At 39.3% G+C, this 21565-nt stretch overlaps 1 protein-coding gene across 1 annotated transcript; it reads left to right on the forward strand.

The window, feature by feature from the left end:
- The first annotated feature begins 826 nt into the window (after window positions 1-826).
- On the forward strand, window positions 827-19873 carry hrasa (HRas proto-oncogene, GTPase a). The gene is made up of 6 exons (XM_072669043.1): window positions 827-1082; window positions 11443-11582; window positions 13191-13369; window positions 15415-15574; window positions 16953-17078; window positions 18906-19873. The coding sequence occupies exons 2-5, from the start codon at window positions 11472-11474 to the stop codon at window positions 17070-17072; spliced, it is 570 nt and encodes a 189-aa protein (XP_072525144.1). The 5' UTR covers window positions 827-1082; window positions 11443-11471; the 3' UTR covers window positions 17073-17078; window positions 18906-19873.
- Window positions 19874-21565: the final 1692 nt, after the last annotated feature.

A 21565-nucleotide genomic window follows, 5' to 3' on the forward strand; every position in this document is an offset into this window, starting at 1 on the left:
GACAACGGGAACATAGCTTCCTGGATACGGCGCGAGCGCTGGGTGGGGGGGTGGCTACAGGGAATTGTAGTCCTTTAACGTCGACTTCTGTCGTTGTTGTTGTTTTTGTCAACTCTAAAAAAATGTTCTTCATATTCGAGTAGTAACTAGATATATGGAGATATATGGAAGCATTTTAAAAAGTACAGAATCTTTAAGAAAACGAAGAGAATAGCGATTTCTCAGTCAACCACACAACTTAAAAGACAAGCATGTCTTTCGAGAGTCATTTCTTATTTATTATAGCTACTTATTATATTAAAAATAATATCATTGAACATAATAAAATGCGTCAAAAAGTAATATATTACTACAACGATTGAGTTTAATGGTTATTATTAATATTAAATGTACGAATTTAACAAAATTGTTGCACATATTATTTTAGTTTAGTTACAAATATTTTTAGTTTTAATAATTTATTTTTGTCTAATGGTGTTTATTTTGAGGACTCAGAACCACTACTGAAATATTGTTGACAACAAGATGTGATGTTTGGCCAAAAAAAAAAAAAGGTGTTAGCTATAGTGGTATGAGCAATAAGAACGATCACGTTTGGTTAACATTATATAGCTTTACCGACATAAATGCTGTTTTGTGACAAGAAACCGTGTGTGTTTGTTTTTGAAAAATAAAAAAGCCCCCCTGTGATGTCAGCTATGGCGGTGGTCAGCTGCAGCCCTCCGGCAGCCCCACTGGAGGCCCTTGGCCTGGGCGGTGCTGCCGTGTGGGGCTGGGCGTGGGCTGCCTGCCTGCCTGCCTGCCTGCCTGCCTGCCTCACTCCTTTGCACTCGGGCGGAGGAGCACATTGTTTGCGGCGGTCTGGGGCGCACACGCAGCAAAGACCACAGACTTTCGACAGAGAAAAGCGAACAGGCTGTCTGCAGCGTCTGTCTCTCAGACCGAGCGCAGGTTAGGGGAGTCTGCTGGCGGTTGAACCACCTTCCTGTTTTGAAATTTCACCGAAACGTTAATAGCTAGCCTGAATCAAGTGGACCGAAATCTCCCCGTCCGTTGGCTGGCAGATTGGAGCACTGCTTGTTGTAAGTAGGACATTTTCTGAACACAGGTATCTGGCTAGCTACCATCCACACGTACGACCCGCCAGCTTTAAGAAATGTTGGTTAGAGCTGAGTTTTGGTGTTTCGCTTATCGTGATTTAACGGCTGTTTTTCAACCAAGTAGAAATGCTAGACGCTCCTCGCTCGCTCGCTCGGCCGGCCGGCCAGTCAGTCAGTCAGCTACCGTTAGTCAAAGATTTCAGGGAGCTTATAGCTAGCTAACGTCTAACGCGTTTACTCGTGTCCTCCAGAATAAGAAACACACACATCGCTGTGTACACCGCCACCAGTTAAAGCAACAGGCAGTGCCGCCAGCACAGGGAGAGGGCTACCCCCGCCTGTACCACCCAGAGCGGCCGTAAACCGAGCAAACGCGGTGGCTTCGGTTCTTTTAGGACCTCTGATTTGAACAAGCTGTGGACCCCCGCTGTAGTGATGAAGGCAGCGGGAGTTAGTGAAGTTTGGGGTGGCTCCATGTGACAGCTGGGAGTGGGCTTCACAGACAAACAGGCAGAGAGGAGAGGAGAGGAGACGCCCCACCATACTGGAGTGAAGAGGAGGGAGTAGTGCGGAAGCTGCATACCACTACAGCCTTCATAGACACTAGTGGTGGTGGTGGCTTCCTCCTTGAGCAGCTCATTCAAGCAGATGTTTCAGTGAGATGCATTAAATGCACACCTATTAATAAAAGACTGGGGGATGGTTTCCTAGGCGTAGATTGAGCCCATGTCAGGGCTAAATTGGAGTATTAATGGTGGAAAAAAAACAGTAATGTTGTTTAGTAGTGTTGCACCTTATCTGTGACAGTGGCCCTAGAATTGGGAGACCTTGAGATCTGTACATCATATTTGTCCACCTTAGGAGGAACAGTCTGTGTGTTTACATTCACATTGATGGCTTTTGGCTGATGCTCTTATTTAGGGAGTGACTTGCACAAGTAGGCGATTATAGTGTTAGGAGTCTTGCCCATTGACTCTTATTGGTGTAACGTGGTGAGCTTGTCCAGCCGGGGAATCAAGTCACAGGAACAGCTGTGTTACCCATACAGTGTATATGTATGTATATGTGCATATATATATGTGTGTGTGTGTGTGTATATATATATATGTATGTATGTATATGTCCTTTCGTGCCTGCATGAGCCTGTTACTTGGCTGACGCTCCTATCCAGAGCAACTTCTATCTGGATTATGTTATCCTGCCCATTGACTCTTATTGTTAGCATGGTGTGCTTGCCTGGATTGGGAATCGAACCCTAGTCTGCCACAAAGAAGGTGGTTGTGTTGCCCACCACGCTTCATAATACTGTGATTGATGAAGACTTGTGACTGGTTGGCTTTTGTAGATCTATTTGGATTAGGTCTATTAGCCCCTTGCCTGCATCTGACTGTGGAAATAATGTTGTTTATAGAACAAAAAAATATATATATACAATTTAATTTCATTAATTGTGTTCATCAAGTGTTTGGATGATTGAATTGTGTGCTGAAATTTAGGATGCATTGGATTGAATGTAACTCAGTGTTCTGGAGATGTGGAATGAGGTTATTTTCATACAAAATAAACCTTCATGTGGTTTTATTTTTTTCTGCCAATGAGAAAATGATATGTAGAGGTTATTTAAATATGAGACAATGTTTATTAAAAAAAATAATAATAGGTGAAGTCCTTCAGCAATAACCATTCAGTATGTTTATTCTTATTTTCTAGATCCTAACTGTTTTAGTTTTTACAGTAATGTACACAAACATGCACATCTCTGCAAAATATTGCATCACAACAAAAACAGACAGACCATCAAACAAACAGAAAAGACAAGGGAGGAGGTCATGGAGTATAAGAGCGTACAGCAGCAGTAAAAACACAGATGTAAACCAGTTTGATCAACAAGGTGTTTAACAAAACTGGCTGTGGCCAGCTCTACAAGAATACTAGATCCTAATTTTCTGAGTGTGAGATTTACTGATCTTAAAAACATAGCCTAAAGGTGTTGAAGCGCTCCTACAGGCGTGACAAGAATAAGACGGATCTGGTTGTGAAAAGCTGGATCACTCGCATGCTTTTGAACTCTGAATATTGTGTCAAAAGCCACGGCCCATGTAATGCTGGCCATTTAGACCGGTCTGCACACGGCGTATTGTTTTTGTGGAGGGCACCAGTTTCGTTGCCCTTATGTAATGGCACAGGCATCAGTAGCTCAGGTTATTTTTATAGATGCAGCCTCTAACCATGCAGCAGTTAAACAGCTTCTGTAATGTACTATTAATTGCTCCTTCTTAATAAAATATTTTTGAGATCAAGCTAATGCCCTGTCATGTAGAGCTCATAATGTAGGGCACAGTGTTGTAGTACCGGACTTCAACGATCTGTGTTATTTTGAGGGATGATGTCTACCCTGCCTCTCTGATGGCTCCACAGTGTTTGATTCCGTCTCTTCCCTGGAGAGATTCCTTTTACCATCTTCACTCCATTGAAAATCAATTATCGCTGTAGGAGGCTAACAGCTTAGCCTGGGTTGGATCCTTTAACCAATAGACTGGGTTATAAAGAATCTGGGAAAGGAGAGATTCTCTGACTGTTTTTCACTCTATAAGGCTATTTTCTATTTTCCTTTGTAGCCAAATTAATGTTAGCTATGTAAACTCATGCATATTATGGATGATATATATATTATGCACATATTCTCAGGGTTATGGCAGTTTTTTTTCTCTAAGTAGAGATGGCGTATCCGTTTTCATGGGTATGGATACTGGGCATATATCAGCAGAAAATGCTGGATCACGTATCGAGGGGGGGGGTGGGTTGGGGGGAAGAATAGGTGGAAAGACAGCTTACAGGACTCACAGCATGATGTAGTATAGTATAGAATAGCTTTGTTTTTAGCACTATCAAGAACATTGATATCTCACCACGTAGTGTTGCCGTTCACTTGTGTGTGTGTGTGTGTGTGTGTGTGGGGGGGGGGGGGTTAGCTAGCTGAAGAGATTGTAGGCGGTTGGGAGGGTTTGGCTGGTACTCAGTAATGGGATGGTTTGCTTATTTATTAATAATTTTTTGGGCTTACAGTAAAACTCAGCTTATTTGCCTTTTTAGCCTTGCTTGATTCTACTGACGTAGCTGCTGCATTTAGTCTTAAAAGGCTTTCACTAGTAGTCTAGATGTATGTCAGGTTTGGTGTTGTGAATCTGAACTGTTGCGGAATAGTCTTAGGGGTTCAGAATTTGCCCATGTTACATTTCCATGAGGACTGAACAGTGTTTAAGCATCACAGGAGGTCACTTCCATATACCAAACTCTTATTATGCAACTATGCCAAGGAAAGTACAGTTTTCCGTCATAGAGCACCTTTTAAGAACAAGTATGGGCCCATGTCACTATTCGACGATGCTCAAGATAGGGAAAGTAAAGTGGTATTGTGCTGTCTCTAATTGTAAAGTCACTATTTGAAGTTTTTAATTTTATGTGTTAAAAGTCTTCAGAGCTCGAATTATGCACATAGATTGTTTTGATCCAAAAAAGAATCAAAGATTGTATTTTGGGCACACACGATTGAGATGTAGCAGTGTTTCCTTGTTTAAAAATAAATCAAATGGTGCAAACAATCCAAAAATAGTAAGAATACACCCAGACGTTGGGTTGTGATCACTGACAGTGATAAAAACAAAATCTAATACAGTAACTGAAAGAGCCTTGAAACAGAGTGAAGGGCATATTGGTGATATACGTTTTAAAAATTCCACACTTTCTTAAACACTCTTTTGGTTTTTACTTTTTCTGAAACTGTATTGAAATTGTTACACCCATATCATTAGTTATACTGGATCACAAGCACAATATTCCTTGTGCGTTTTAAATATCAGGAGGAAATCATCTCCTGAAGTGAAAATGTCTCATCAGATTTGCCTTTTTACGTTGAACAACTTTCTCTGTCTCTCTCTCTCTCTCTCTCTCTCACACACACACGTGCGCGCGCACACACACACACACACACACACACTCTGGCCTCTGTGCCCTTGCGGTTGTAAGTAAAGTGCAGCCTTTGGGCTTGTCTGTGGACTCTCCCACTTACAGTCGGTGTGCTGTCATGTAAGATTACCCTCAGGGTCCAGGGGGGCTATAGAGTTTCAAAATGAGCTGTTCATTTACCCAGATCACTGTGACAGGCTATATGCAGCCCCTGGCTCTGACATGGTGCCGCAGCAGAGCTGAAGAACTGGGTGGGTTTAGTTGTTGCCCCACTTGTCGTGTGTAGTTCTTTAGCTCTGGCATCTGTTTCAAAGGCTGAGACCTGCAAACGTTTTTCTCTTAAGTACAGCAACTAGAAAAAACGCCTGGAGCTGATTTTCTGTCTGTGGGATCTCTATCATGACATGGTGTGATGAGCTTATCTTAAAGGAACACTCCAGTGCTTTTTCAACCTGATCTCAATCTGCTGCACCTGTAGCTGAGAGTCAGTTACCATGGAAAATAAGTTCAGTGTGTTTTGCCCTTCTTGGGAAAAGAAAAGGAAGACTATTGAGTCAACACACTTCTAATTGAAGCCAATGGGCCGATGCTTCAACTTATGTTATGAATGTGTTTTAGTACAATGATTTTTCTGTTCTGTTTCTGGTTTCGCTTCTATTCTGTTCTGTTCGAGGGATATTATTGTCCATATCAAGCAGTCAAAGAATTTATATCTGTAGTATTCTTTTAAATCTCTTTACATGGTAATTGCTTGTTCTGACCTAAATAAAAATTGACCGCATAGCATTTATGGGGTTTTGGTCATTACATTACACCTGAAATCTGTATTAAAAGCAGCTATGCATTCAAGGTATGCTATACCTGGGTGATATTGAAAATAGATAAACGTCTGCTGCTGATGTTTTGATTTCTCCAGCACAAAACATCCAGTTTCAGACACAGATCGACGGTGCTTAGAGGGCTCATTATCTTTCTGAAAGCAGTCTGTGCTCAGTAACTAATTATAAGAGAGAGAGAGAGAGAGCAAGAGAGACAAACACTAGGGAATATTCGATGGGCTCAGAAGTCCTCTCTCAGCACCACTATCAACAGACAAAATGCCCCAACAAGAAGTAGCGCTGGCGACTGAGAGTGAGTGCAATCATTTCCATCTGTTTGCTTGTATTATTAATCCTCTCTGCTGGTCCTGGCCTGTTCTGATTGAGATGTGTGGGTTGTTATGAATGATTATTTCAGAGAAGACAACTTGTAGTCTGAATTCAAAGCTACAGATTGAAAAATAAGCTTTTCTTAATAAATCAGATCATGTTTACTGAAAATGTTAATAGACTAAGGGTCTTTTTTGTTAGCAGTAGCATCTTAAAACAAATAGACTGATACTGTTAATAATTATTAATATCACTTAAATTATTGTGGATGAAAATATAACAAAATGATCACTGTTTGGTGTATTAGATCAAATATAACTAGTCAGTGGCATACATGTTTAGTTTAGTTAATTTCTTTATCGCCCAACAAACACCGTAGTCTGTACAGTCATCAAATGTCCTGCAATGCCTGCTTGGACATCTTTTGAAGAAAAGGAGTACAACCAGGTTGCGAGCTCTTAAATAGCAACATGTATTTATTTGGAAGACATGAAATGTTCTATATTAGGTCAGCAAATGTTGGAACATGTGAAGTTGATTAGTTAACTAGAGAGCAGCACCTATTAATTTTGTCTTCAACATGTTAAAACAAATACCCATGAATCTACATATAGATCTGTCTGCCTTTTCTTGGTTTGTTTGCTCTTTACACCAAGCTAATGGTTTAAAGATGGTGTTGTGTTTCCCAAATTTTATTAATTAATTTTTTTTAGGTTCATTTCTTCAGTTGGCATTAAAAAATGTCAATAAGGTTAGATTAAAAACCTTAACCTTACTGGGTGATTTTATCAACCAAACAATACATTGGTTAGACCCTGCAATCAACATCTGTGAAATAACTCTATGTTGCATCTTTAAATATTGTGCCCTAGTTTGGTCAAACATTCGTGGTATACACAAATCAGCCATATCATTAAAACCACTGTCAAATGGTACATTGATGAAAACATTGATTGATTATCCTAATTATTGACATCTATCAAGAGGTGGATATATTGGGCAGCTAGTAAACAGTCAGTTCTTGTGTTAGGTGCTGTGTTAGGTGACGTGTTAAAAGCAAATGAGCAAGAAGTGATGGCTGGACGACTGGGTCAGAGCCTCTCCAAAACATTAGGGTGACAGGTGACAGGGTAATGTCGCTGAAGTGATCCCTTGAGGACCCACCTCCCAATGTGGAGGACTTACTGTCCTAAGGATCTACTGCTAATGTCTTGGTCCCGAATTTTGTGGAGCCCATGCCTTTGATGGCATCAGGGGGGCCTACACAATACTAGGCAGGTGGTGTTAATGTTATGCCTGATCAGTGTCGCTGTGTTTTATTATTATTTCATAAACAGATGTGAGGTATGAAAGGCTTCTTTTTCCCCATACCAGCATTAGCACACTTAAAGTAACCTTAAAACATGGAGTTCCCCTGTAAAGGTGAAAACTGAAAGTGGAATGTTTGGGGTTTTCAGAGTGTGTATTTGCCTTTTGACAAGCCTTTGTCCTACCATGTGTCTAACCAATCTGTTGATGTGATTCTTCCTTGTTCCTGTAGCATGCCTCAGAGGTCCGGGATGTGCGTAGAGTTGATCATTCTCATGTGTTAGTCTTATGTTCAGGCGTGGGGAGGGGCCTACTATGAGAGTGGGGCAGAGAAATGGGATCTGGGCTTTTTATTTAAACATAGTTTGAAACCAAAATCATAGAAAATCTGTTAAAAAGTCTGCCTCATAGAAAAAAGGGGCTATCCTTGCTTTTCAGTGTAAAATTCCAAGCATACTAGTCTACTAGATTTTAGAATGAGATTCAGTTCCTTTCAGAGCAGGGCATATTTTACATAGTATCAGCACAGTAACATAATTGTAATTGACAAAGAGACATTAGAAATGGACATGTAACAAAGGATCCTGACTGTTTTGGTGCATAAATCCATTTACATAGGAATTTGGCCCTTTAAATATGACTGGGAGCAATAAACATGTCCAGTACCTTTCTGTCATCTCTTTCTCTCCCTCTCTCTCTCTTTCTTTTTCTCTTTACTTTACTGACCAGGCCTTAAAGGCCCATGTCAACGAACAGCAAACCCCAGCTGTGCCTTGTTTAGTGGGAGGGGTTACAGATAGGCAGATGCAATAACGCTCCAACTAGTTCATCAGCCGTGGCAGGGTGTGGTTGTGATCCTCTGCCTGCTAGCAGAGTCCAACAAATCAGTTTTTTTCATTATAGAGATCTGCTTGCAGGGATCTGCTAGGCTACTGTTAAAGGAGTAACTTTAGGAGAACTGCTAAATCGATATTTTGTTCCATATTATGTGCAAAAATACCGCTTCTCACTTCTTAGTATGATCAGTTATTTGTAGTCAGGATATCACTCCAAACTGACACTACGTGTCTATGATGGTGAATCATTGCTCACAGACTCACTGAACAACTTCTACGCATGGTTTGAAGCACATAAAAACTAGCCGAAAAGAAAAAAACCCACCTCCCATTGACCAAGGACTGAGAGTCTGTCCACAGCTGACATCAGGGCAACCCTTTCCAGAGTTGACACCACTTAAGGCTGCAGGCCCTGTTTGAATACTAATTCAGGATACTAATTAAATGTTCTGACTGGGAGACCTGAGTCTGTCAGGATTGGGCATATACCACCTCCAGCATCACCAGCACCGCCATACTGAAAACCCTGCTATTTACAGTACTGACTCAGGACTGTGCCGCAAAGCTTAGCTCAACTCTGAACCCCGGCTGGCAATAATTGCTATTGTTATGATAAATAATTGATAAACCACTAGGTATGTCTAATTTAATTTAAACATATATGAAAGAGAGAAATCTAATATGAAATAGAAAAATAATATGAAATTCTGTTTGTTTTAGAGGTGTAACGGTACACAAAAGTAGTCACCATAGTGTTATTCCTATGGTAAGCGTAGTGGATCTCCCTGGTTGCAGAGGTTGTTTAGACTTGATAAGAGGGGAGAGACATGTTAGCCTTGTGACTGGTCAGAGGAATAAAAACCTGAAAACAACAAACACTTAAACTGACCCACTTTTAGGAGCAACCCTGGTAAAATACAGCAGACATTTATTAGACTTTGGGAAGATGTTCATAAGACATACTTTATACATTTACACTGGGAACCATTGGAAGCCAAAAGAAAACTCCCAGAGGCTTTAAGATTTACGGGTTGTGAGATTTACATTAATAGTAGTCTCTGCTGTGTGTTTCCTGAATTGTAATATACTGTCTGAGAAAGAATCCAAGCTTTGAAATACAGAGTAGGTGTTCTGGTGGTTTGTATGTGTTGTAAAATAATATAATATTAAAAATAATGTGGGAGTCACATAAGTGTGGGTGCAGTTAATAATAAGTATAAAAATCTTGTTTGTTTATACTGATTATCAATTACACCACCGCTTAAAATGCCATCTCGGGGTGTTTGTTAAAAGCTAGATTTGTATCTAACTCTAACTGAGAGGCGTGATCCTGTTGCCGTTTTTTTTAAATCCCTGATTCCCCTATCTCTGAACATTATTCCCTGAAGTTTGGTAACCAGGGTATTTTGGCGGCAAGTGCTTGTTACAGGTGCTTTTTATTCCGTCAGGCAGCTTTTTTGCATGTAGAAGTTGTTGTTGTCATCTCCGGCACAAGCACTGGTCCTTCTCACAGGGCTAACAATGGCAAATATACTTCTAATTATATGACAACACACCCTGAGATCAAGATAGACTGTGTTCAAGGTCTGCTGGTTTCACTGCACAGGATGTTACTACTGTGTTGCTGCAGGCATATGTGGCTGTGTTTCTAACGAGGTATCTGTATTTTGGGACTCCCTGATAGTACTAGTTTTGAATTGCACTCCTGTAGTGCTTGTTAACTTATTATTGTTGTATATCTCAATGCATCTCTAAGTAGGTTTGCATCAGCTGATGTCTTCCTGAATGACTAGAAGCACTGTCACATTGAGCCATTACTAAATGCATCAGTGCAGGTGCTGAAATCAGACAACCTCAAATGGTCATTAATACATTCTTAGATTTGGGTAGATCATTGGATGTTTTGGATCGTTTGGACCTACAATTTTGCTTTGAAAACACTTTTACACAGAAAGTGTGACCAATTCCTGACACTTCTGGATGATGTACAAGATGGTGATGTGAACCTGACATCGTAACCACAAGCCAATTTAAGAGTGGAAGATTATAAGGAAATGTCTTTATATTCTTTATTATTTATTTAACCCATACAACTTAAAGTGTTCTGCATGGCTTTATGATTCATTTTTGATGAGTTTAACTTACAGCCATGATACATGTATCATAACACTAAGCAGGACTTGCAGCCTCTCTTAACTATATAGGAATTATGTATTAATACCACACACAGTTCATAGTTGCATATCTAGGAGGGACGAAATTTCATTAACTGACTTGTTGCAACGGTGGTGTCCTATTAAAGTACTACACTGGAATTCAATGTGCGATAACACTTTACTTGGTTGGTCCATATATCTCCTCAACCAGTATTGCTGTGTCATGACTGCACAGCTTGGCACAGAAGAACAGAACACAACTTTCAGTATCATCTGGACAACTGGTGAAGGGATGATTGTAAGCTTGACTTATCCTGGTAGTAGATGAAGGTTCATAGAGAGTCAGTAGCATTTTTGTTCATTTTTCTTCTTCTTTTTTTAAATATTTATTTATATTTCTAAATATTTCTGGAATATATATATATTTTTAAAATTTTCTTTATTTACACTAACCGTACTTGCATGGCCAACTGTAGATTACACGTAAGTGTGCATTAATTTAGTCTCTATGCTTAGAATCAGTGTAGCTGGTTGTGTATACAGTAATAGGATACTGGCACAGTAAGAGGTTAGGGTGCAGTGTGACACTGTTGGGCTGAAATGAATCCCATAATAAAAGGGTCCTGATTTATGTTCGTGACTGACTGCTTTAATGGCCCACTCCTTCACATAGAAACATAAGATCAGGAGAGGTAATGAAAGGTGCATCTGGTTGGCATAAAATATAGACAGCTGAGGGCACCATCGCAATGTTGGTTTATATACTTATCCAGAGACTGTACAAATGCTCCAATTACACTTGCATATTTGTATTTGTACCATATTAATTTCCTTATATACTCCTACTATCCTTTCTTGTCATTGTTTGCTCTGTTTCTTCGTCTATAAATCAGTTGCGTTAAAGCTGTTTCCCTATGGAATCCTGCAGGGCTGAGCAGTTGAAGAGGAGCTGAGAGAATGACTGAGTACAAGCTGGTGGTGGTGGGAGCTGGAGGCGTGGGCAAGAGCGCTCTCACCATCCAACTCATCCAGAACCACTTTGTGGATGAATATGACCCTACCATAGAGGTAAAGTGTGAGTGTGGGTGTATGTATATATGCCATATAGATGTGCATGTAGTTTAAATCTTTGGTAACTTGATCTCTGTTTGTCATTAAGCTGTTGAATTCAGCAGCTTTATTGGAACAAATGTTTAGAAAATACAAGATCATGAACAAGGTTTTCACATTGGTGGAACATAACAAATACACATAGTGAGCGACACATTAGGAACAACTCATTAATATAATTATATAATTAGCCAATCGTGCGGCAGCAGCACAGTGCATAAAATCATGTAAATATGGGCCAGCTGCTTCAATTTTGGCCGTGGCATGATGGTTAATACAGGATGAGCTAGAATATTGTACTATTAAAAATAAACATTAAATAATAAAATCCAAAAAGGCCTCTCCGATTATATAACATGTTCAACTTTGAGACAGATGACACAATAGCAACAGCAGAATACACATAGATTTTTGTCAGCTAAGAACAGAAAGCGAAGTCTGCAATAGGCACAGGCTCACCAAACTGGACAGCTAAAGACTGAAGAAACCTAGCCTGGTCTGACAAATCTTGATGAGATACACATATGGTAGGGTCAGAATTTGCCCAAAATGTGAATCCATATCTCTTGTCAACAGTTTAGACTGGTGGAGGTTGTGTAATAATGTGGGGAATGTTTTCTTGGCACACTTTATGCTTGTTAACCACAGATTATCCATCTTCTAATGGCTACTGCCAGCATGATAATGCACCATGTAACAGAGCAAAAACCGTCTCAAACTGGTGTCATGACCATGACAATGTGTTCAGTGTTCTTCAGTGGCCTTTCCAGTCACATTTAAGTAAAAAGATCTCCATATGAGACAAGCTGCCATAAAATGAACCTAATTTCTAAATTCAATGTTTTTGTCTTTTGCTTTTGTTCTAGTAGTAATCGGTTATTGTACTACTTTTGTTTTCTCCGCCTCTCGCACTCTGTCCCTCCTTTCTCTGTTCTACATGTCTATCTATCTCCTTCTTTCCCTCACTCCACTGCACTACACTCTTATGCTGTCACATGAACCTCAGGGTTATCTGTATACTGAAGCTTGAGCCAGTGATTGCTCTCAGAGACATAGGGAGGGGTGTGTGTGTGTGTGTGTGTGTGTGTGTGTGTGTGTGTGTGTGTGTGTGTGTGTGTGTGTGTGTGTGTGTGCGCGCGCGCACGCGCGCGCATGCATGTCCGCATGTCCGTGTCTTTCTGCCCTCTCTTTTCTCCTTTCCCACCACGCCTGCCTCTGGACAAACAATGTCCTTTTCATAGCTGTTCTCACTGCACTAACATTCAAGACCACTGGGCTGCATGTTTGTGTGCACTGGGCCCTACTGTCAGATTAAAAAAACACCACTACACTTCATTCAGTATTTCTTTTGACCTTTATTTTTATAAATAGTTCAGCCTCTATTACCTAATTAATTATCAATTAACTTGTATACCATACAGCTTGCCATGAGGATTTAGTCTTGTATCAAAACTGTTACTTACAAACTCATTTGGATTGGATTGGAGTGGTTAATAGTGTGTACCCGAGTTTTTGTTGACTGCTCTAGCTTTAGAACATTTCTAGATTTTATTTATTTATTTTTAGGACTCATACAGGAAGCAGGTGGTGATTGATGGAGAGACATGCCTACTGGACATCCTGGACACAGCAGGTCAGGAGGAGTACAGCGCCATGAGGGACCAGTACATGAGGACAGGAGAGGGCTTCCTCTGTGTCTTTGCCATTAATAACACCAAGTCTTTTGAGGACATTCACCAGTACAGGTCTGTTTTTCGTGTCAGATCGCAGAGTGATTGGCAGTGGCCGCTGTTTGCATGTTTAGTAAAATTTCCACTTAGTAAAATTCACTTTTGACGCATGTATTCACCGTATATAACTGATACAAAATCTTTTAAAATTGCAAGCATGTGGTTGGTGTGACTGGCAAACTCACATTGATTAACGCAGGTGTTGCTGTGTTTCGGCAGCATTGTAGAGACACTCTACACTGTTTGTTGTTTACTGTGGGGAGCAGGTTAGATAAACTAGTGAAATTAAAGCTAATTTTGGCATCCCATTCTAAGCAGAATTTGCAGGAAGGCATTCTTTTTTTTTCTTTCTTTTTTTTATTAAGGTAACAAACTCTGATTGAATTTAGTTACATCCAACTTAAATCCCACAGGGGAAAACTACTGAAGAAATCATTTTTATAGAGAAACTATAAAGAGGAGAGAATCATAAAAACTAAGTAGATGGGGAATTTAAAGTACTGTTTCAGGAAGACTTTCTTCTGTGTAACAAAAGAAATAGACCAACATACAAATAAAGACTTGAACATGGCTGCTTTGTCCATTTTTGTAGGTATCATTGGTACATCAGTGTCAGAAACCACAGAAAGAAGCTTACTAATAAGCTGCTAATTAGTGACTATAAGTTTCCCTTACTAATGACCTATATTAGCCTCGTAGCTCCAGTGCAAAAAAGAAGCAAACCTCAGATATCAAGCATGTCTTGGCTGATGGACTACTTTTTGTCCTGAACCTCTAAGCAAATGCAGATCTGTGTTTTTCAGTCATTTTTACAAATTGTGAAGCAAGAATTACAGATGAAGAACACAACATATGGCATCTGCCCCATTTCTGCTGCCTCTATTGTGGCTAGAGGAAATATGGCCTCAGAGTGAAAGATTACAGTAAGCTGCCAATGAAATCGATCCAAACTCAATTAGAGAGCAGACGGGAGCGTGGAAAGGAGATAGCGAGCACTCAAGGACATAAAAGAGGAACTAGAAAAGGGGGATAAATGAATTATGCTCTTTTTGTTATTTATGGGCAGTACATAGAGATAGTGGACGTTGTTTTGCTTTGGTGGAGTATAATAATGTATGTATACAATAGACAAAGCATCGGCTTGACCTGTTCAAGCTAATCTTGAAACATAGTTTAAGTCGTGATCATTAAATTTTAATCTTTGTTCATTCAGTGTCCTGCCCTCTTTAGGTCATCTGTGGTTTTATAATTTTCTGCAGTGATGAAGGGAAACTTCCTTTTGGCTTAATGTGAGCTAATCCTAGCCCTTGAAATTCAGTTATTGTTGATAATTAATTCAATACAAATATTATTTATTAATAAGTATTTAAAAAAAAGTAATGTAACACCACTGTTACACAAACATTGAATCTTCATTTTTAACTTTTTGACATAAATTAAAATTTGGCAGTAGTTCATTATGTTGTGTTGGAATTTCATGATGAATCGATCAATAGAAATGCTCCAAAATGACTTGGATTAAGATCTCTTTACATTGACTTCCATTGACAGTTAGAACTTGTTTTCCTTCTTCTGCAAATTCGCCATTTTGAAGATGCAAGGTTTTTGCATGACAGCAATAAGTTAAATGTATGTCAAACATAATAACTCTAGATTTTAAAGAGTTAAATTCTCACCTACATAAATCAATACACACTTTAGTTTTTTAGTTGCAGCCAGGGTAATTAAATTGGCACTCTGTCTGTCAGTTTTCCACACACACACACACACAACCACATACAGTTACAATACATGCTGTACAGTGGCATCGTCTTACTCCTAACCCCCTCACAGCCAGTACAGAGACAACTGGCAGAGCCCTGAAAGACACCCAGGGACATGATCATTGGCTCCATAGCTAACTACAAGCTTGAAAGCAAGATTGAGCTGCTGTGAGCACGCTTGCACCTGCACGTCATTTTACCATGAATTTGCAAAACATTAGCCGTTGCACAATAGACGCATAATATCCTCTTTGTCTCTGACCAGTGAATCTCATCACTTTGTGTTCCCTTTCACAGAGAACAGATCAAACGGGTAAAGGACTCGGACGATGTGCCGATGGTGCTCGTGGGTAATAAATGTGACCTCCCAGCTCGCACAGTGGATACGAGGCAAGCGCAGGAGCTAGCACGGAGCTACGGCATCCCATACATTGAAACCTCAGCCAAGACCAGACAAGTAAGCAGAGAAGAGCCACTGGAGGCTTTTATCCGCACACTTGCAGTACTGTGAAGTGACCTTGTCCTGTCACTTTTATACACAAACATGCGCGCAGATTCGCTCATACACAGGGGATGATGTGAGATGAGTGCATTGTATAACACTGCAGGTGATGGTGACTCATTAAGAGTCTGAAGACTGTAGAGAAAGAACGTCATTACAGTGTTCATCATCCAGTGCAATAAGTAATAGGAATAATAACGCAAGTAACTTTTATACAAAAAGTAGTGATCTAGTATGGTCACTTTTCTCAAGCTCTTCTCTTGGGAGACTAGTATTATTTTTAGTAATCACCCAACACTTGGTTTAGTAAATCAGTGCTTAATGCTGTTAAATCAGGTTGATTTAAAGTCGTTGAGCATTGATTTGCTAAATCAGGTGTTGGGTGGTAACTCCTAAGAGAAGGAGAAGATCTCTGGAAAAGTGACATAAAATCACTATGTTTTGCATAAAGGTTATTTGTATTTGTGGTGCCCCAGAGAAATCTGGAATCTTTGTTTTTCAAACCAGCTCATACAAAAAAATCCACTATTTTAGATTCTTGTTGTTATTTGTTGTATTTATATTTACTTCTGTTCTAATGTGATCTGATAATTTTGCAAGCAAAATGACTCTTATTGCTGAAAGAAATGGTTTAAATAATGTGCTTTGGTGCCTAAAATCTCAGTATAGTTCTGTGTACATATGTTATATATTAATGTTTAGTTCATGTCTAGAGTGTTTTATTGTCAGCATTCCTTTCACAAATGAGTGTGCTGATCTGTCGGACCTAGTGGCAAAGATGGGCCACAAAAACTGCTTTGAGTCTTTTTTTTTCTCTCTTTTTTTTTTTTTTTTTTAAATGAAAAGCCCTGGGTGTGACGAGAAGCATAAATAGCAGGTCCAGGCTGGCAGTAGAAGTTACAAAAACGAAAGTGTAACTTATTAAAGAAAATCCAAAACCAATACAACTCTAGATGCCCCTTTGGTGTCTGTTAAATCTTAAGTCTGCTCAGTTCACAGTGTTGTCCAAGTGCATAGGATTGAACTGTAACTTCAGTTAAATATGTAAGCTTGCAATCGTCTATTTCCAAACACCTCTCGAGCATAACTTCCTGTGATTCGGAATCACAGAGTTGTTGATTCCAAACAAATCAGGAAGTTGCGTAGATATTTTGAGCCTGTGAAAAAGAGCAGACTCTCTTAGGCATATTCCTATCAGATCAGATGGATCTGGAGCTCTGTTTTAAGAGTGTCTGAGACTCTATTGGAACTGCTGGCGTGTGGAGGTTAATGTGTGGATGTACTGTAAGGTGACCTTATGTGGAAGGTAATGTATGTGTACTGTGCTCCACAGGGCGTTGAAGATGCCTTTTACACACTAGTACGAGAGATCAGACAGCACAAGCTGAGGAAGCTCAATCCTCCTGATGAAAGCGGACAGGACTGCATGAACTGTCGTTGTGTGGTGTCGTGACTTAAGGTACTTAACACTTAACATAAAATCATACAATCTATTCTAAAACATCAGGTGAATGCCTAAGAATAGTCCTCTCAAGGGAATGCTAAAGTGTTAACCTTTCTATCACATTCAATCTATAGTGAAGCTTTTCTTTTCTCAAACATGGACACTTTTGTAACTCTGTGGTCTGAACACACCCTGCAGTTTGAATAGGAAATGTTATTTACTGCCTCCCTTACTGTAAATGAAGGAAGTGTGAAACAACAGACATAAAAGATAAAAATCACAGGAAGCTGTAATATCTGGGGTCGTCTTGGTCACGCGCACCAGAGTGCTGAGCTCTGCTTAGATTTTGTCCTCATAAATGCAGTTATTGCAGGCTGGGTGAGCTGGTCTTTGATCAGTCTCAGAATCTTACAATATAATCATTGTTGTGGAAAAGTGTCTGCCTGGGCAAAATGTCTGAATTGTTGCATGTTTGTCACATTACATTTTCTCTGTTTTTATAGTGGAGTGTAGTAGGGCAGGGCGATGTGGTAAAAATATCAGGATATTTAAAGATATTTTCACAATGCACGATATTTCACGATAGACGTGATTGCAGACAAAATGCATCAATAGTGAGATTTTAGTGAGTACCATCTAAACACTTCCATATTTAGTACAGTAACTTTTATTCAGACTAATTACACTGTTTGTAATGAAATGTGTTCTTTAAGCAGTGACCATATCATTGATATGCTTAGAAAAGCATATTGTGTATCACGATAACAAAATGTATTACGATATGATAAAATATTGTCATATTGCTCTACTTTAGCGTGTAGTAGTGTATAGCTAGTCTGGCAAAAAAAAAGGTTTGGGGCGTCCCAACATATTTCTAAAAGAAAAGTAACCAAGTACAACATCTAATAGACTGCAAGCCTCCTTAATGAGGGGGGGGGGGCGCACTAGAATAGGATCATCGGCAGAAACCATTGCTAAGTAAAATCAATATAAATGCTTGTCTTAAGCTTGCTAATAACCATCTAGATTATCTTCCTGAAACTATGTGTTCTGGATAGACGACTCAAAAGGACTGTGCTTGGCTGCATTAGAGCCTGGGTGCCTTTATGCCACTGAGGGAACTATGAATTCTGCTTTGTCAGAATGCAACAAGGAATGTCAGATCTGTCCATTTACTGAAACTGAAGAGCACGTTTGCTGCTTAACTCAGTAAGTTGGGTTAAGCAGCAAACTCCAAAGTACACAAGGCAGTCTACCTCACAGTGGTTTAAAAAAAAGAAAAAAAAGAAAGAAAAACAAGACATTTTTTTTAATGTATAGTTTAGGCTTGAAGGCCTGCAAATGTCACTGAGTTGTAGCAGTTCTGCTAAAAGGAGTTAGGTAAAGTAAAACGCTTTTTCACATAGAGGTATTGGATGTTTATTATCTTTTCTTAATAGACATTTTTGTTTGTGCACATTTTTAGTTTTAGAACTTTACAAGTTACAAGTTTGGATTTTGGTTTTCTCTGGTTCATAGAACATTTGACCTGTTCATTATAAAGAGGTTTATACATCTTAACAGTTTTTTTTTTTGGTTTTGTTTTTTTTTTGTTTTTTTTAAACAGTGATTGCCCTCAACATATTTAGTCATCCAAGGTACAAGGGTAATGTAGCTAAAAACAAATGTCAAATTGTTAGTATTGCCAATACCCGATATTACTTAGACGTACAGTAATCCATCTTGGTAACAATATATCAACCGTGTGTGAGACACACTGGCATTTCTTGCTTGTTGCACTGGCGGGATTCTGATAAATTGATTTCTCAGCATTAAAAACTTTCCTTTCCTTTTCCTCCTCAGGTGACCTTTAAGAGTTGAAAAGTGGACCTATGGTTCCACACGGCAGAGTGAACCACAGAAGGAGGATTATAGACCGAAAATCACAGCTGGAGATCAAACAGGCAAACACGGGGACTAAACTGACTGCAAAACGAGCAGTTTGCGGGAAGACGTTGCCTTGCTGTGACTGCAGTGACCTCCTCTGGCTGTTCATATCTGCCCCACAGAATACCACTAATGACTTGTATTGGTTTTCCTATTCTTTAACTCCAGTGCGCTAATACTGGGCAGCTCCTTGGATTTCATCTAATTTATTATACTCATGTCTCAACACTGGCTTTTACATGGACATCAGGCCTCTCGTGACCTATTTCACACAAACAAACCTCAGATTCTAAGGACTGGACACTAGTGACCTCATCCCAGGCACCCTGCGCCCATCTGCTGCTGTCCGAGGAAAGCATATAAAGGTCTACAATTGAGAGTGCTGCCGACTGCAAAGAGAAAGAAACGACCTCCCTCACAGGAGCTACTCTTCTCTTGACTGTTTAGCCATATTTGTTTTGCTTAACTTGCCGTCTTTTTAACATTGTTACTTGTGATTTGGGGGTTTGCTGCGATAACCATTGGGACTGTGTGTGTGCGTGTGCGCTCTGGTGCAGCACTAGAGACTGTATGTGTGGCCATTTAAGTGTATGTGTTTTACAAGATAAACTTATTGGGGAAGAGCTAAACTGGCTGACCTTCGGAATATTGGATTCCAATAAAAAAAAAGTAATGATCCACAAGTTTTGTTAGAGATATAAAGAGTACAGATGTTTGTGATTACAAAAAGGCATCAAAAACAATTTTCTGTGTGGAAAATGCAATGAACAAATATGTACACAATCTAATACTGTTCTGGGTAAATGAATTCACTGACAGCTGACATTAAAGTCCATGATTTTGGCTGACATTAAAATCCATGATTTTGCAAAACTAGATGAAAACATTTGTGTTTACACTCATTGAATTTCAAAGCAAGCTCATTTCAGTGGGCTTGAATTTGTAAAGCTACTAAAAAATGTGGAAGTGGAAAGAGTGGAAGGCATTCTGATGAATTTCTAGTGAACAACTTACAAAAGATGGCAATAAAAGGGAGGTGTCAGACACAGCGCCATCTACTGTTTTTACAGTTACTAGTTACAGCTTGATCTTAACTAGCTATATATATAAATTGTTTGACAAGGGTAATCATTTTATAATAATAATATTAACATAAGGGCAATCCTCATAGTATAGAATTATTATTCTGAATGCTCAACTGTGTTTTGCTTCAGATGATCTTTTTTAATTAAGTCATAGTTTTTGGTAAAAAAAAAAAAAGTTATGGTAAAGAATTGTTTGAGCCATAAGCTGAACCTTAGACAGCTTTACCTGTAAGATACTGAGGGGGGAGTTGTGTCAGTCTCTAGAGGAGTCTGATAATGGTTGTGGTGCAAAATGCTTGTAATGTAGTACATTTTTATGTTGGTTGAAGCATACAAGCTTTCCAACCTGAATACATAAAGAAAATATCTGCATCAAATAATATTGCATGATGGGCAGAAAGAGGCTGGTTCAAGCCCCTCAGTTGTCCTTAAGACTACATAATAAAGACCACTTGTTTTGTTTTAGTAATTGTTTTGAACATGTATGGAGCAGTTTAGAGACCCATTTACACCTGGTTCCTTTATATGTCGTTAGTATTAGGATTATATTTGGATGAGGTCAAGCCACATTTAAAACGGTTACAAATCCGATCCCTCAAACCACTTCGGAACGAGCTCTGAGACGCATTTGAGCCACATTTTACAGCAGTGTAGATGTATATGTCTCTCCAAGACAACTGAAACACCTGTAATAATTGCCATGTAATGAGCAAAATTGATTTGCATAGCAATCAGATTTCAGTCTGACTAACCAGAGACACTTTTGACTACTGAGTGTAAATGCATGTGGCTAAAATCATATCAGGACACAATCCAGATACTAGTTACACTAGTGGCCATGTTTAAAGGGGGTCTTCTTTTTTTAATAGCTTACATCCATTAAAACTAGTTAAAACTGCTCTGCAGCTAACCCTTATGTATGAGGACTGTTCTTTTGCTTGGTTAGCTCTGGCAGTAAGTTATTTACATGTTCCAAAATAGGGCTGTGTTACAGCTACCAAGAAAGTGATTAAAAATGTAAGTGGGAATTATGTGACTTCAAAAAAACAGGTGGTATGGTCTTCCAGATAAATCTTAAGAAACAGCAAAGTGTTTACAACATGTTTATCACTTTAATTACCGGCCTTTAAACAGACCTTAGAGCAAGGGTGGTTCTTGAAAATGCAATAGGCGTAACATAATCTATGTAGGCCAACCCGGAAGATCTGCACAACAGTTTCATCAGAATTGGTAAAAGAATAACCTACAAGAAAACAGGACAGACATGCCTTTTACACCTCTGTGTGTGTGTACGAGTGTGTGTGTAGCACAATTTATCTATATTTTCCTCTTGTGACTATTTGGTACTGACTCTGGGTTTATATAATTGTTTGTATAGTTGTTGTTTACATGTTGTTTTTTGCCTTTCCTGAAATGTTTGCTGTGTCTTATCAATAACTGAATTGCAGCTGCTCCCAGCCTTATCGATGTTGTGAACCCCATCACTCTAAT

Source organism: Salminus brasiliensis, chromosome 2 (genome assembly GCF_030463535.1).
Source record: "Salminus brasiliensis chromosome 2, fSalBra1.hap2, whole genome shotgun sequence".
Taxonomy (NCBI): Eukaryota; Metazoa; Chordata; class Actinopteri; order Characiformes; family Bryconidae; genus Salminus; species Salminus brasiliensis.

Bases quoted from the DNA above. Each gene is read 5' to 3' on its own strand.
- hrasa (XM_072669043.1), top strand. From the start codon at position 11,472: ATGACTGAGTACAAGCTGGTGGTGGTGGGAGCTGGAGGCGTGGGCAAG. The intron at 11,583-13,190 runs GTAAAGTGTGAG...ATTTATTTTTAG, and splicing joins AATATGACCCTACCATAGAG to GACTCATACAGGAAGCAGGT. The intron at 15,575-16,952 runs GTAAGCAGAGAA...TGTGCTCCACAG, and splicing joins CCTCAGCCAAGACCAGACAA to GGCGTTGAAGATGCCTTTTA.